The sequence below is a fragment of the Convolutriloba macropyga genome, chromosome 11 (assembly GCF_964194025.1).
Source record: "Convolutriloba macropyga chromosome 11, txConMacr16.3, whole genome shotgun sequence".
Lineage (NCBI taxonomy): Eukaryota > Metazoa > Xenacoelomorpha > Acoela > Convolutidae > Convolutriloba > Convolutriloba macropyga.
The window spans coordinates 1,771,465-1,788,360 of NC_134478.1; the positions used below are offsets into that span (position 1 = coordinate 1,771,465).

The 16,896-nt window shown below is 33.3% G+C and overlaps 1 protein-coding gene across 1 annotated transcript in view; it reads left to right on the forward strand.

The window, feature by feature from the left end:
• Window positions 1-2,473: 2,473 nt before the first annotated feature.
• LOC142349977 (E3 ubiquitin-protein ligase RNF14-like) overlaps window positions 2,474-16,896 on the forward strand; it is a 28,675-nt gene continuing 14,252 nt past the window's right edge. Inside the window, exons 1-3 of the mRNA XM_075401848.1 lie at window positions 2,474-2,894; window positions 8,580-8,754; window positions 9,167-9,288. Of these exons, the coding sequence (XP_075257963.1) occupies window positions 2,499-2,894; window positions 8,580-8,754; window positions 9,167-9,288 (693 nt within the window). The 5' untranslated portion in view covers window positions 2,474-2,498. The remainder of the gene's footprint in view (window positions 2,895-8,579; window positions 8,755-9,166; window positions 9,289-16,896) is intronic.

Genomic DNA, 16,896 nt, shown 5'->3' on the forward strand with positions numbered 1-16,896 from the left:
GATTATTTCACAAAATGCAGATGACACATCAATTTTATGTCATGAACAAAATGAACAGTGTTTTGAAGCAAAGGCTAAAAAATATTGATGAAAACTGAAAAATATATGAAACAAAACAAATTAACTCTAGATTAAGGGAAAACAAATTAATGTTTTTCAAAAATTTAAAATTGCATCCTGTCTATTGCGTTGAGTTTAAAAGTCATCAATTGAAACCAACACATAAATGCAGATACAAAGGTCTTTTTCTTGGCAAAGAATTGACATACCAAAAACAATTTAATAATCAGCAAAATGGGTTTAACTATCAGATCAATTTATTTGGTACGCAATCAAACACCTTTAAAGGCTCGAATAAATGCCTTTAGATCACTTGTTTTGTCGCATTTAGAATTTAGTGCATTTTTTCCAAAGTTTTCCATCCTACTCAATTGACAGAATAAACAAACAAATTGGATGGTGTAAAAAAGTTCGCTTTTTTCAAAAAAAAATGACAGTGCTCAAAAACTATTTCTATAAAGTAACAAACTTCCGGCAGAACTTCAAATAGCAAAAACTTCAATAAACAGACTTTTCAGTATTTTCCAACAAACAAACATACAAGACCAAAAAAATTATGAATTATCGGAGACCTTCAAATTAAAATAAATAATCGTACATATGATTTTTTATCTCACAACAAAATAAAAATCGAAATGGAGTCAAATTTCAATTATAAGAAACTTCCCCTGGGAAATATAACAAACTTCCAAGAGCTCTGGTAAAGGAAAAATCAAAGAAAAAATTTTCAAAACAGTTGAAGGAAGTGATGCAAAAGAGACACGAACGATTTCCAATGGACAAAAAAAATTGAAGGCTTTAAAAGTTTATTTTTATAAAATAATTCACGAAAACTTAGTTTTTTCAATATTATATTTAGTTATTCAATGGAACGATGTGGTATGTTTGATTTATAATATTACAACATGTAACTTTATCCTTGGGGTTATTCGAATTTATATAATTGAGATTTTAAAAAAATTAGGCATCTATTGATTTAAAATTTTTTTATTATTATATTTAGTTCTTCAAGGGAAAGATGTAGTAAGTTTGATTTAAAATATTACAACATGTAACTTTAACCTTGGGGTTATTCGAATTTACAGGTTTGAGATTTTAAAAAAAATTAGACATCGATTGATTTAAAAACTTTTTTAATATTATATTTAATTCTTCAAGGGAAAGATGTAGTATGTTTGATTGATATTACAACATGTAACTTTAACCTTGGGGTTATTCGAATTTACATGTTTGAGATTTTTAAAAAAAATTAGACATCGATTGATTTAAAAACTTTTTTAATATTATATTTAGTTCTTCAAGGGAAAGATGTAGTATGTTTGATTGATATTACAACATGTAACTTTAACCTTGGGGTTATTCGAATTTACAGGTTTGAGATTTTAAAAAGTTAGGCATCGATTGATTTAAAAACTGTAACAAACGACCAAAGTTACATGTTGATTAAAATTGGCTTCTAAATCGATCAGTTTTTCTTGTAAAAATGCATTTTGTGTGTTTACTTTTGTCAACATGTGTGTATAGTTTGTTCTAAAAAAACATGGCTTCTCAAGAATTGGAAAGAAATTTGATGCACGCCCAGGTACACAGCCATTACATTGTTAATCATTGTAAAAATACGGCGATTGAGTCTGAATGATGCAAAAAATGTGTACCACTAAGCGGTAAGCGGGGAAGGAGGATGAGAACAAATGGAAAACATTCATTTTTTTAAAAATTTAACTAAAACTTTCACTCTTTTAATTCAATGTGTTAAATAATCGCTTCACAGATTGCTTCTTGCCGGAAAAAAACTCATGCATTTATGCCCCCAGCAAGATCCCCGTTGCAGCCATTGCTGGAAAGCATAGACTTGAAGAGAATTGTTGCCGGACATTGGATTACGAAATATAATTTGCACCTCCAGACGCGCATGCTATATCTTTTCCGTTTGTACCCCCTAGCTTAGTGGGTGCATATTATTCGCACCCCCTCCCCCAAGAAGCACGTGCAATATTTTTACATGCAGAGATTGGCTACCATAATTAGCGATGAGAAATAGGGTTCACCTATATCACTTGGACGTGATCACCTACATTAGGACAAACATAAGTTTCGCGCTTTGCCTAATTCGATACTCTACTTCCGTGGCGCACGCTCCATGCGCGGAATTGATTTCTGATTCGCACTTCTATTTTGTTCGTAATTCTGCTGTTAGTCTTTCTCGCTTTTGATGCTCTAATTTTGACAATTGTCACGATTTATAAATGTATATATGAGCTGACTTGCCGCCCCGAGTTGACCGACTACCACCCTTTTAGGGGAGGAGCTGTCATTTAATTGACTTCTAATGAGTCACTATGTAATAGCTCGTGCTCTGTAACTGGGGGACCCTAACAAACTGGGGAAGGGCACAAACGGAAATGATCACAAAATCAAATCACTAATTTTTCAGATGAATGGCCTCATCTCGGCGTGATGACGAAATTATGGCTTTAAGTGAAATTTATGGAGGTGATAAAATATCAAAACGAGAAATTAACGAATCCAGCTTTTATCAGGTATCTGTAAATATTGAGCCTATTGTTGATGAAGAAATCTCAATATATGTCACAGAAGATTCAAGGAAAAATTCATCAGGCGAGGAAAGCCGAACAAATATCAAATTTTTGCCAAATACAAACCTTAATGTAATTTTGGAACCCTCCTACCCCGAACATCACAAATGTCCTGAATTTTCTGTTAACTCCGTGTGGCTAGACGACGCACAGTTAAATGAAGTGTCAGAGCATATGCAAATGCTGTGGGACAGTATGCAGTCGGAAATTTTGTTTAGCTGGATCCAGTACTTACAGGCAAACAGCTGTTTCTACAAAGCTACCAACCATTTTAGAATTAAGACACATTTTTCGCGGAACATCTTCGTTGTTTTGAAGTTCTGATGTTAATTGTCAATAAAACTGGGGGTAAGGTAATTCACTCCAAGCGGACGTGTCTTGTTTTTTACCCTGGACAACGTAAATTTTACTCATACAGATGTGCTCAAATTTTTCAGAATAACTGTTAATAATGCGTCAGTTTAAAAAGCGAAACAAGGAGACTCGGTAATGTTCATTTGCAAATAAAGCTCCAACCATCATGCAGAAATGATAAATTGTAGCAGAGAAGTTTTATATTTCGAACAAGCGTATCGCGACGTGTACATTAATTCTCAAAAGAGACATCTAACATTAAAGTACTAAAAAACCTCAATTTTTTTTTTTACAAAAATAGTTAAGACACATTTTGGAAAGTTCTACAGTTGTTACATTGACAACATATATAAAACGGGCAAGAATAATCGGGGAAGACGAATCAAGCTTAAGGATAAGATGTCAACAAATGGCTGATGTGGACAGAGATTCTCAAAAGTCTATGACTCCATGTCGTTGCAGAAAATTAGCTGGAAAATTGACACGCTCAAAGAAAGTATTATGGTTAGTTTAGGTGAGTTGTTGAAGTTAAAAGAGGTTGTGTGATGTTGAACGAAAAGAAGCCATTTTGGCGGTTGCTTTAATATACTTCCAAACATCAGCGTCATGCTTTCCATTGAGAAATTTGATGAAAAAATGTCAGGTTCGGTAGCTGCGGGTGAAAACTTATCGGTAAAAAATCTTCCACCGAAGTAACTCAATTTACGAAAATCTGTTGCAAAAAATCCATCTAAAGTGACCTGCATGTAAGCTGTCAAGCCTCATCCATGATTTATCAGTGTGCGGTACTCGACTTTCATAAAATAAGATCGATAAAACATAACAACAAAACGACTTTTATTTGACATTGCTCTCACGATTGAACGGTTTAGAACTCTTAAGCCGACAAAATGCTTGTCTAGAATACACCAGCTTGCTTTCAGTGTTTGATCCACTTGACTTGCGGATCAATTTTTTACCCATATACAAAATGAACAATTTAAAAAAGCATTACCACGTAGAGATGAATCTGGCTGCCCAGAAGGGGTAAACATGAAAGACTTCGTTTTCAGGCTATTCAGTATGATCATATGTTCAAAATTCCAGAGCTCCAGTTTAGCCAGATCATTATTGAAATTCAGGGACTCAAATAACGGTTTCAGATCATCGGCAAAAAGGAATACATTCTAAAAAATTCTAGGCCAATCGTTTATAAAAATTAGGAATAAGAGTGGACCAAAAACAGATCCTTGAGGAACTCCACAGAGAGCTTGTAAGGATTCTGACATTGTATGGTTTCTATAAAATTTTTCAGTTGGGTGAGCGCTCTTTTTTGAATTGGAATCTAAACTGTTTGGGATGAAGAAAATGTTTCACGTTTTGATTAACGAATTCAATTGGTAGCCTCTAGAAAATAAGGGATATCTTGGGTTAGTAATCTAGCTGCAGGATATGTCAATGCAATTCTTCTTACCCTTTTATGAAGAGGATGAACAAAAGCAATTTTCCATTGAAAAGAGACTGAAGTGTCATTGAAATTAAATTGCAAATGACAAGAGGGACCCAGAAAGAGCCGGACAATTGCCGAGCAGTTTTCCAGGTAAACCGTTGTATGGCTTATACTTGGCTGTTTTGGTACTAGATATGAGGCCTTGTATGCTCATTGCCATATTAGGCTTGGAAATCTTGAATAGAACACAGAGTCGAAACAAAAGACTGTGCTTCTCTTCTCGTTAAAATTAGATAAGAATGTATTGAAAGCGTTTGCTATTTGAGAATTCGATAAATAACAGAAGTGAGAAGCATAGAAGTGCGGTAATGAGAGGTGCATAGACTGGTTAGAAATGAGCGACATTCAGTATTCGAAACAATCATAGAATAAACTTTCAAGTTCAGTAGAATGCTGCAAGGAGACTCTATTATCCTGCAACTTCTGCAGATTGCTTGCTTTAGGGTTCTTAGCACATCGGCAATAAGTAGTCTTTCTTTTGAATGTTAAGAGAATGAACGCTATGTGAAGAATAGAAATGAACAGGTAAGCGCTACAATGTTTTGCGCTTGAAATATACCGCAATTTGCTCAATCAGAAAGCTGTAATATAGATGTATCATCTTTCGAAGGGTAAAAATAAAATGTGTGATATTACCACTTGGATACAAAGTAAGATGAACTGTTGAAATCATTACAGAAAAAAGTCTTATCACGAAAAGAGGAAATTTTCTCAAATTCATGTAGACGACCTCGAATAGGATGAGGGTGACTAATCGAGCTATGTTTTAATACCCGTCGTTGTGTGCTAATCCAAACCAGGCATGTTGAAATCACCTAGTACATAGAATAATTTCATGGTCTGAGCTGCTGGTAAGTCTTGCAACTTGGTCAGTTCAGAACGCAATTCAGCTAAAATTTCATTCAGAACAACAAATGCAGTGCTAATCGGTCAAAGATATAATGAGACAAAGAGAGAAACATCTGTTACGCATTAGTATTGCTATGGCCGATGAATAATCAAATCCAGAGGGTGATGACAATAGATAGATGTCTCATCGTAAATAAACTTAAGTAAGATTAGCTGCACCAACACCGATGTTGCAAGATCTGTCAATTTGTGAACAAATAATAAAACAATTGAATAGAGATAAAATGCTGTCATCTATAGAATCATATAGCCAGGTCTCAGTCAGAAAAAGAACAACACGGTTACCACTGCTTAACTTGGCCAAATTAGTGCGCTTTTCAAAAGCAGATGTTACAGCACTTCAATAAGAGAATAATAAGGGTGGTAGTAGTAGATAGTCAATTGCCACTGGTAGTAGAAATATGAGAGTTGCGATACGATGTTTTTGTGCCTTCAGTATTTTGATCTCCTTAGACAAGTAAAAAAAACTTCAGATTTCGGATACGGACATCTTTCTCAGGAAACCAGACTCAACAAGTTTGTGTCTAACAGCGAATAAATTGTTCTCGAGAGCTTTCTTTCAGCAGAAATTTTTGGTGGATAAACTGACCAGTACCTTCGAGATTGTACGCGCAACTCATAACCTCCCTACGATCAAAATTGTTCTTGAAAGATATTTTGTTGAAATACTGCTGAACTACCTTGTTATCAGACTGCATGGATTGTATGTAGTTCCCACAATTATTTATTGCAAAAGACTGAGAATGTTGTAAAAGACAACTGTCCTTTTCGCATTATTGTCAAACTCTTTCTCAGATAAATTTTCCTCACAATAATAGACCAATCGCGTTTAACTGGTTTAACAGTTTTAACGCTGTCGTTGATCTCTTCGATAGTGTATAAATGTAATCGAATTTGGTGTTGTGCCGAAGCTGACTCGCGCATTCTCGTAGAATGCACAATATCTTTCTTCAATTTACCGGCTGAAGCTACAATGTCATCACTACAAATAATGATTTCTTCAATCGTAGAATAATAATAGGGCTTAACGCATTCGGTCTCGCTAACATCGTCAACTGAATCAGATTGGGATCCACGACGGCGCCTACCTAGACTAGAGGCCATTATTTATAAAATCAGGTCTATAACTTCCCTGATTACCACTGCAATTAGTAAATTGAGCACAAATAATAGCGTTATTTTTCCGCTTTATCCTCTTCGTCGAACTTAGTTAACTGAAATGCTACTTATTAAACAGCAAAGGACTTTCACAACAGTTAGACTTAAAGAGCCAAAGCGCTCCAGGAAAGTTTGCGTTAGACCTATAGAAAATGAGGCCATTGATACAGAAACTGGTAAGGTATCGAGCACTTGGAGTTGCTTGTCTGACGATGCGAAAGGTGGCGTCCTATCTGCATCTGATAATACTGACTGTCAGAGAAAAACTCAACAAGTTATATTGCTTTAATCGAAAAGCATCCAATCAGTGAAAAAGTGGATCCTAAATTTGTTATATCAGACATGAAAGAACGTGATTTACCTTTCCATCTATCATGCATTGGATATTAGATGGGCAGCGATAAATACAAGCATTCTTTACGGTTCCCCTGGCCTTGACGGAGCCGAATGGGGGCGTTCAGTAACATGATTAAAGAGTTCATCAAGTGCTCTTAGTAAAGCATTGCAGGAGCTTGCATTCAGATTTGGGAATAAAGATTTCGCTTTTTTGGCTCCTCAAAACGCTTGCTGCTTGATTGCACTAGATACGTGCACTGGTTTAAGAAATTTGCATTGTTGAGGTGTTAAAAAAGTAACACATAAGCGTTATCAAGTGTGTACAAGAAGGTCTTCAGAAGATTGGTGAACATAAACAACTATTATGCTTCAGAAAAAAGAGTGGCCTTGAACATGCAATGTCATTCACGCTCTTTGTAGTTGCTGCCAAGATGAAAACAAGCCCTTCTATTTGTTGATGCAAGGAACCCATTCAAAAGTCGTAATATTCAAGATCTTGCTTTAAAAAGCGTTGCAGGACTTTGTCCATCATTTTAGGCTGTCGTTCAAACTCATAGAAGACACCATCAGATCTTTCGATATAAAGGTAATAAAGGCATGACACAGGGGGGATCCACTTACAATCAATAATGTATGGCTTGGCTCTTTCTTCACTCATTGATCTACTCACGATCCAACTCTGTGAACCTTTGAGTGGGAATAGTGCTCAAAAGGCAGTTGTTATGCAAGAACATTTTCTGGAGAAAATCCACGAAAAAGAGAACAATTACTGGCTCTTGCGAAAATTCTAGAACTTGAAGATACCATTGATGAAAACGAGACATTTCCCCTAGATCTTAAGATTGAACGAGGAGCATTGTGCTCGCTGAATTATCTCTGGTTGAATTGATTCAATTTTGATTTAAACCAGGGAGAATTAAAAGATGGACTGACCTCAAATGGCATTAAAATACCATCAACCTGTGTATCTGAAGAAGTTTTCATATAGCTCTTCATTGTCCCAAAATGTGGCTGTACCGATATCAGGCACCATGATATACGTGACTCACTTGACAACCTACTCAATGAAGCATGCGACCATTGCAAAGTAGAGACTCAGAGAGAACAGCCTTTGGAAATAAAGAACCGTAACTGATGACGATGGTCAGTTAAATATGACCGGAATTTGGCTATTTGGCTCATGCTTCAGTGACACTTTTTTGAGGTGAGAATGATAAATCCATTTGGCAAAAGTTGCCGCAAAAACACAAGATTCTTATGAATATCACGAAACCATTTACAAATTGAAATAAGGACAACGAATAGTTGAATTCTAGAGGGCTATTTTCCCATTCTGTCCATTGATGTTCTCTTGCACCGGAAGAAACAGTAAGTCAGCGTTGAAAGCCGTACAGAGGTTGTTAGCGAGGAAAAAAATTATTCTTATTCTGACGTGATCAGATACGTCAGGATAAAAATTAGCTTCGCGCTCTTGCGTAGCACCATACTCTGACTCCGTGGTGCAATCGTTTCACCCGTGTACCGTTGTCGAAACCTCCATTGGAGACATATTAACTGTTGTCTTAAATCACCATATGATTTTTTCCAAAACTTGATTGAAAATCAACACTTGTCCCTTGATTGGAAGTGTGAATAAATGAAAATGAGGGGAGTGGTTTGAGGAAACAGCTGAGTAGGAAATAGTTGTGGAGTTAAATTTGGTAGAGATTGACTGCGACAGATTTTTCAAACTCACTGATGTCAACGAGAAAGATTTTGTGACAGAATCTTTGACGCTTACAAATTCTTGCCAGTTGTACAGATACCTGAAAAGTCACAACGAAGACAAACTCCGCGAAGAGTTTCTCAAAAGTAAGTTTTGGTAAAACTGGATAAAAGTCACGCCGTTTATTAGGGTAAATATTATTGGCAACCTCCCAGACGCGCTACTTTAACATTTTAATCCCCTGTCGCTTTGAGGTGATGATATGCGCTAACAATTTCCTTTTGAATCGTGAATTAAGCAAACGTAGAGAGATCGTTCACGAGAAAGATAAGAAAGTAACAAAGCTGGCATATTTTTGATTTAAAAATGCGATTGGTTTTCAATTTGAATTCATTTGGTGTAAAAGACACCAGTAATTCGTGTTAGAAGCGGGCCTGGAGTTCGAAAATAAATTGCACATAGAAAGTGAAGTGATCCAGCTATTGAACATGAGGAAATCTTGCAGGATCTCTCTCAATGGTCAGAACTGAAGCAAGATGTGAAAATAATTTTTGACAGGTGAGCACGAGTGTGATGTTTGTGGAGAAGAGAAATCGGGAATTGGGTGTGTGAAGTTTGAGCCATGTGATCATGTCTTCTGCTCAAGTTGTGTACAGGACTATTACACCATCAGCATCAAAGTCAGTCATACAATTTTTTTTGTTCCCCAACCCAACCACCCCAATGTTTTGCGGGTCTCAAAGTAGTGCCAAGCTGGAGGGGGGGGGCAAATAAATCCCAAGTTTTTGTTTTGAGCTGTTTCAGTTCCCTGGCCCGGTTAGTAGCGGATAAAACAGGGATACCAACCACCAGTAAAATTTGACCCTTTCTCCTAACGCTAATCGCGCATGTCTAATCGGGCCAAATTTTACTGCTTGTTGCTATCCCTGTTTTATCCACTACTACATATTCACTCTAAGTCTATGATTAAATTATGAAATGGCTTAATTCTAGAAAATAATAATAAGCTCGTTTGCAAATTCACTAATGTACATCACAAAATATTATTTCTTGTCTATACTACACTTTTATATTAAACCTTTCAGCATATTCCTTCAATCTATCTTTGGTATGTGTTTATCTATATCTATTAGGATAGATGCACAATCTGCATCTTCCATTTCTAAACCTAAAGAAAGAAATATGTTTGTAAACTTTACACATATTACACGCCAGATATTGATCTGGATTATCATAATGGTCTCCCAAATGTTTAATATAATTTTTTACTTAAACTATATTTTTACATATATAACAACAATATTCTAATTCTTTGCAATCATTACAACATTCTTTCCAAGGCTTATTTTTACACTTGTCACACTTCATTTTCTCACTTTCGAAAAATTATTTTTTCCAAATTTTTACCTAATAAAATACACCATGTCTCACTCAACAAACAGTAATGTCACGAGTGTGAACTTCTGCGACGTCTGTAATTTATCCTTTGAAACAAAGAAGGGTTTATACCGACATCAATCATACGATTCCAATTATGGAACTATTGGAGAAAATGTTTGATTCTGATTTGGATGAGGCTATAACTGAAGCCTCAACTAAAACTGAAGCCTCGACTAAAACTATAGAGAAAATGTATGATTCGGATGGAGACTTTATGTATGTCAAACCTACTAAAACTGAAACTAAAGATATTATTAAAACTAAAACTAAACCCGACGACAATATCTACACCAGAATAAAGTTTGAATGTAAACAATGTCATGAAGAATTTAGAAGTAAAGTAGCTCTAACTACTCATTCATATAGTCACAATCGCATGTATCTAGAAAACACAAAAGACTTTGATATAAACTCAAGTCAGAACATGAGAGAATTTTATATTACGGATAAAGGTATGAATTACATTGAAGATATAGGCGAAGCAACTAATAACTCATTAGAGGAAATTAAAAACTGTTATCAGTTTAGAAAAGTTAAGTGTTTTAAATATATGGTCACGGCCGAGTGTGAGTACAAGAAGAGAACCAAAGAAGAAGTTAAAATTACAAAAATATTCTTCAACACCGACTATATTATTAATAAGGCTATATATGATTACGGTGACTTCAAACAATGGCTAGATTTCGAAAAGGAAATATATGAAGATTATGGCTACGACTTCGAATTTCTTGGATTGAGAGGTATTCAGATAAATATTGAACCAACTAAATCATCTATTGGTAGTTATATAGATTTACCCCCTGATCTCAAAAACTCCTGCAACTAACTGCTTGCAACTAACTATTACTGTTGGCTACATCCTGCTATGGACCACGCAACACGCGAGAGTAAATATGTAAATAATCTAATTGAAGCACGACAACGAGATGAAGATGATTTTGCTTATATAATAAGAATACAGAATTTGTACAATATTAATATTTTGGTATACACACCTTGTGGTGGGGGCAAAGTAGAATTGTTTAAACCAGTGGAGGATTTTGATAAAGATAGAAAAGATGTCAGTATATTGGTTTGGGGAGATGGTACTACAGAACATTGTGCTCTAATTAAAAACATAGAAACCTTGTTAGATCGACCAAATAGAATGAATCGCAAATTCTATTACTGTGATAGATGTACATATTGGTTTGATTCACAAATTAAATACGACAATTATGAATGTAAAAACTCTTTCAAACCCGAGGTTTTTTGTCCTAAGAAGAAAATTTATTTTGTAAATGAACACAAACGTCAGAATATAAAAAATATTATAACTGCTGATATAGAATGTTGCATTGTTGAAGTCGCGACTAATAACTGTAAGTATGTAATAGCTGAACACATACCAATAAGTGTGGGTTACATCTGGCAGGGTAATGTATTAATAAAGTAAGAGATCATTGTCATGACAACAAAACTTCATTCCTGTAATATTCCACAATGGTTCTGGCTATGACTTCAACCTACTATACAGTGAACTCTTTAAGCAGAATAATGATAAAAGAAAAGTAGATAACATACCACTAGCCGCTGGTAAGTCTAAGATGTTTAGCATTGGTTGTCTCAAATTCTTAGATAGTTATAACTTCTTAGCTATGCCTCTAGATCAAATGGCAAAGATATATGTGTGTAAAACCAAAACATTATATCCATTTGAATACTTTGGTTTAGACACCTACCAAGAAGTCATAGGTAACCTAAATATAGAAAACTTCATATCTTCTCTATCTAATAAATTACCAACACAAGAAGAAGTCGATAGCTTTAATAAAGACAACAGTCATAAAACTGGTAAATATCTAACTATAGAGTATTTACAGAATGATGTGGAAATATTAGACTACTGCATGAATGAATATGTCAAATTAAGTATGAAAGAATTTGGACTCAACCCACTACATTACGTTAGTCTCCCGGGTTATAGTTTTGATAGTTGGTTAATGTCAAGCGGTGTTTCATTTGATACATTACAAGATAAACAAATGCTAGATGATTTAGTTGAAGCAAAGAGAGGTGGCATATGCGGTATAATGGGTGATAGGATAGTCAACAAAAGTAATGGAAGTAAAATGGCGAAGCATCGGCGAAGCCGTTTCACAGATGACCAGAGGTCTATCTGGTACATAGACGCGAATAACCTATACGGCTATGCAATGATGCAAAAGCTACCTTATAAGGATTTCAAGTTTACTACTACCTCTCAAGATTATATATTAAATACTCCAGATGATAGTGATCATGGTTACTATATAGTTTGTGACATTGATTATACTAATAGTTGTAAAGATAGAACAGAGCAACTAGCACTAATGCCCAATAAGAGAAAGATAAATGATAATGATTTGGGATACCGAGAAAGAGAGAAAAATAAAAAAAAAACAAACAGAGAAATTAATCTTAGACCAAAACAACAAAACAGAATACTTGGTTCATTATAGGATGTTAAAGTTCTATGTTAAGATGGGAGTAAAAGTAACAAAAATACAGTGTAATTAAATTTAAACAAGAATATATATGTAGAGATTATATACAAAACAATACAAATAAAAGGGCAACAGCTAAAACTGAAGCAGAAAAGGATGTGAGGAAATTAATGAATAGCTCATTATATGGAAGAATGTGCATGAATCCTCTACACTTCTTTCAAAGCGAGTTCTTGCATGATGAAGAAAAGATAATGAAAAGTATAAGTAAACCAACATTTAAGAATATGACTAGATATAAGGATTATAGCCAAATTGAATATAAAAAGAAAAAAATAGAATATGATTCTCCAGTATATGTAGGTTTTACTATCTTAGAATTAATTAAATTACACATGTATGATGTATTCTATAATATTCTTCAACCATCTCTCAAAGATCTACAACTCGACTATATGGATACTGATAGTTTTGTATTAAGTTATACTGAAGGTAAAGTTAGTAACGAGCACATGGATCTGTCCAATCTGGAGCCACCAATCAAAACTAATAATAAAGTACCTGGTAAATTCAAACATGAAATGGGAAGTAATATCATAGAAGAGTTTGTGGCCCTAACACCAAAGACATATAGCTTCAAAGACTACCCAAATAAAACTAAAGAGAAAGGAATAAAGAATTGTAACAATGCTAAACATGAGGAGTATTATAAGTCACTAATGTATAAAACAGAGAGAAGTGTAGATGAATGTAGAATACAAAAAGTTGGTGATAACATGACAACAACAAAAACAAGTAAGATTAGTCTAAACACATTTGATGATAAAAGATTCTATGTAAATAATATTAAAAGCTATCCTCATGATGAGAATCTATATCTATTCAAAGGAGATCTAGTAAATAAAATTAATAATACTACTTTAGAGCTATTAATAAAATTAAGGTTAGATGTAAGTAAAGAATCTTTAGAATCATTAATAATATTTCAGAACTAACTATTAATGATGATAGAATGTTAATTGAAGCTGCTATTAAACTATATAGTGATCTGTGAATATAAAACTAATTAGTACTTAGTATAATTATAGATCTAATTCATACATAGTGCAATATTGTTTTTATATTATAGATCTAATTCATACATAGTATAATAATATTCTTCAACATATAAAAGTGGCCAAGCTAGATAAACGTATAGAATTAAACAGTCTAGAAAAACAAAACAGAAGAAATAGATTCGAAGATAAACTAAGACAACAAGAATATTATGGTGACATAGAAGATTTATTTGATCCTCTAACAAAAACTTTAAATACAAACGCTGAAACAGTGCAAGCTCTTCAAAACAAAACTTTAGCCGCGCTACACAATAATACTAATGCTTTAAAGAGTCTACGACACCATCAACAAAGCAGCTTTCTTGATGAACGGGGTACTCTCTTAACAACCACGCCCGATCCACCCGTAACATTTAAAGATGATAGAGGCGAAACATTTGCTGTAGACAATGATATGATTGATACTTTGTTAGAAATGGGTAAACAAACAAATAAACAATTCCAATTATTATCAGTTGATCCAAATTCAAACAAATTTAAAATAAATGGTGTAGATGTATCTCTAGTCCGTGATGGTATAAAAATGAAAGGTAAAGTCTATGATTTCTCTAAGGGCTTTGCTATATTTATTACTAATAAAGATGTAACCGAAAGAGATATAAAAGGCGATGAAAACAAAATAAAACAATTTTTAAGGGATATTGGTTATAAACAAAGAGGAGATACTAAAAATAATAGATCAAAACTTATAAGAAGAATGTTTGCTAGTATCGGTGAACGCTTTTCTCATGTTATATCAATACCAACTTCCAGTGAAGAATATTTATATAATCGTGATACTAGTGACTATGAACAAGGGGTAGAAGAAGAAGAAGAAACTGATTATGAGACTGATAAACAAATGGAAGCTAGTGGTCTTACTAAGACTGACCCCAACAATCAACGAAGTTGCCATTTAAATGGTTTAGTAGAAAGATTAGAATTATTAATACTAGAAACAAAAGCTGGTCATGATTGATTATATGATGAATTGCTAGATATATCTAAGGAACTATTATCTATGAATATTATTAATCAAGAGCAACTAGATAATTTTGTTTTTAACTATGGTAAATAAATAACGATGGAAAAACAACAACAACAACAACTATTAGCTAAAGAAGTATTCAGTCCTCAAATAACAAAGTTTAGAAGAGAAAGAATAATACCATTATATAAAGATGAAACATGGTCAGCTGATTTAATTGATAAGTCATCTCTAAGTGAATACAATAATAATTATAAGTTTATATTAACAGTTATAGATATATTCACAAAATATGCATGGGCTATTCCATTAAAGAAAAAATCTGGGTTATCTACAACTAAAGGTTTTAAAACAATGCTATCAGAAGGTCCACAGGGTGGCTCTGAAATTCGAAAACCAGAAAAATTATGGGTAGATAGAGGTAGTGAGTTTTACAATAAAATATTTAAATCTTTACTTCAAGAATTCGAAACAAAACTATATTCTACTTATAGTGATTTAAAGGCTGTGTTTATAGAGAGATTCAATAGAACATTATTACATATAATTAATAAACCAATGTTCATCAACGGTGATGGTAATTGGGTAAATATACTAAGTGATGCAGTCATAACATATAACAGTAACATTCATTCAGCAATTAATTTGACACCAGTTGATGCTTCTAATAATCCTGATAAAGTTAGATATATTATATCTACTTCTACTAAGATTGAACCAAAATTTGAAGTTGGTGATTATGTTAGAAATGCAGATAAACGTAATATCTTCTCCAAGTGATACACTTCTAATTGGAATAGAGAATTGTTTAAAGTTAATGAAGTTTTAAAAACACAACCACCAACATATAAAATAGAAGATATTAATGGTGAGATAATAGAAGGTAAATACTATTGACAGGAACTATTAAAATCCGAGTTTGATTTTGAATCTAATAATAAAGTTTTAGAATCATTAGACATAGATCTCCGGTCATTAGCCAGCGAAGCTGGATTCATTTCTTATTATAAACAAATACAAAGATGACAAGAAATAGATTTAACCAAGCGATACATCAATCGGGGAACCCGCTTCTCGGATCAACATCAACAAACAACTTAACACTAAGTAAGGCTCGTGGGTTATTCCTAGAAGATAATGATAATACTGATATGAAGGATACCTATAAAATTACAAATGTACATCCTCCTATAGATGAAAAAGATGTTGTTAATAAAGAGTTTTGTGACAATAACTTTTTATCTTCTAATAATAAAATAGATATTTTAAGTAAAAACATAACTGAGCTAAGAAAAGGTGAATTTGATAAAGTCACAACTAAAACATTAAAACTAAATGAAACACAAGTTAATGATGAACTAATTAATGAGTTTATTGAATCAGCAAACGAAGTCACAAATATTGTTAAGTTTTGTAATAAAGTTGCCGCTGATACTATTGCTAAATATAATCAAAAAGAACAAAAATTTGATAATAATAAGTTTAATCAAAACATTGCTAACATACATTTAGATGATATATTTACCAACGGTCTAAGAGAAATGAAGGAATACAATAAATCTCTTAGAAAAGTTATAGTACAATATATAATTGCTATACTTTTACGAAGTACGTTAAATGATAATAAAGAAAAAGCAAGATTTGAGATGCATTATGGTTTTAAACAAAATATAATGAAAGAAATAGAAAGAATTTTTGCTAATGAAAATCAGCAAAGATATGACGGAGTCCATGACCAATCCAACAGCACCGAGTGAGAGATTACTATATCCAGATTTATCATCAGTATCAGAACGATTAAGAAATGAAAAGATTCAAGCCAATAATAAATTTAATAATAATATTAACATTATAAAAGATATTAGAAATTATTATGAAACTGAAACTAATAACTATAATAAGAAGTTAAGTAGATATAAAAATTATATTAACGTAGCTGAGATAACAGAAATAGTATTATCATCAATAGCAACAACGGCAACAACAACATCAGTTGCACTAACAGGTATAGGATTACCTTATTCTATACCAACAGCTTTTGCTACAGCAACTGTTTGTGGTTCATTATCAAAAACAATTGATACTAATATAGGAAATAAAATTATAAAGTATTCACAAATGTATAGTTTAAGTAAACAGTTTAGCGACAAGTTTAATAAACTACATACCAAATCAATGAAAGATAATAAAATAGGTAATGATGATTATAATGAATTAGTCAAAGTATATGAAGAATATAAGAAGAACAAGAAAAATAAGTTAAGTGTTTTTTTTCGATTAAAGCTAATAGTGCTTAGT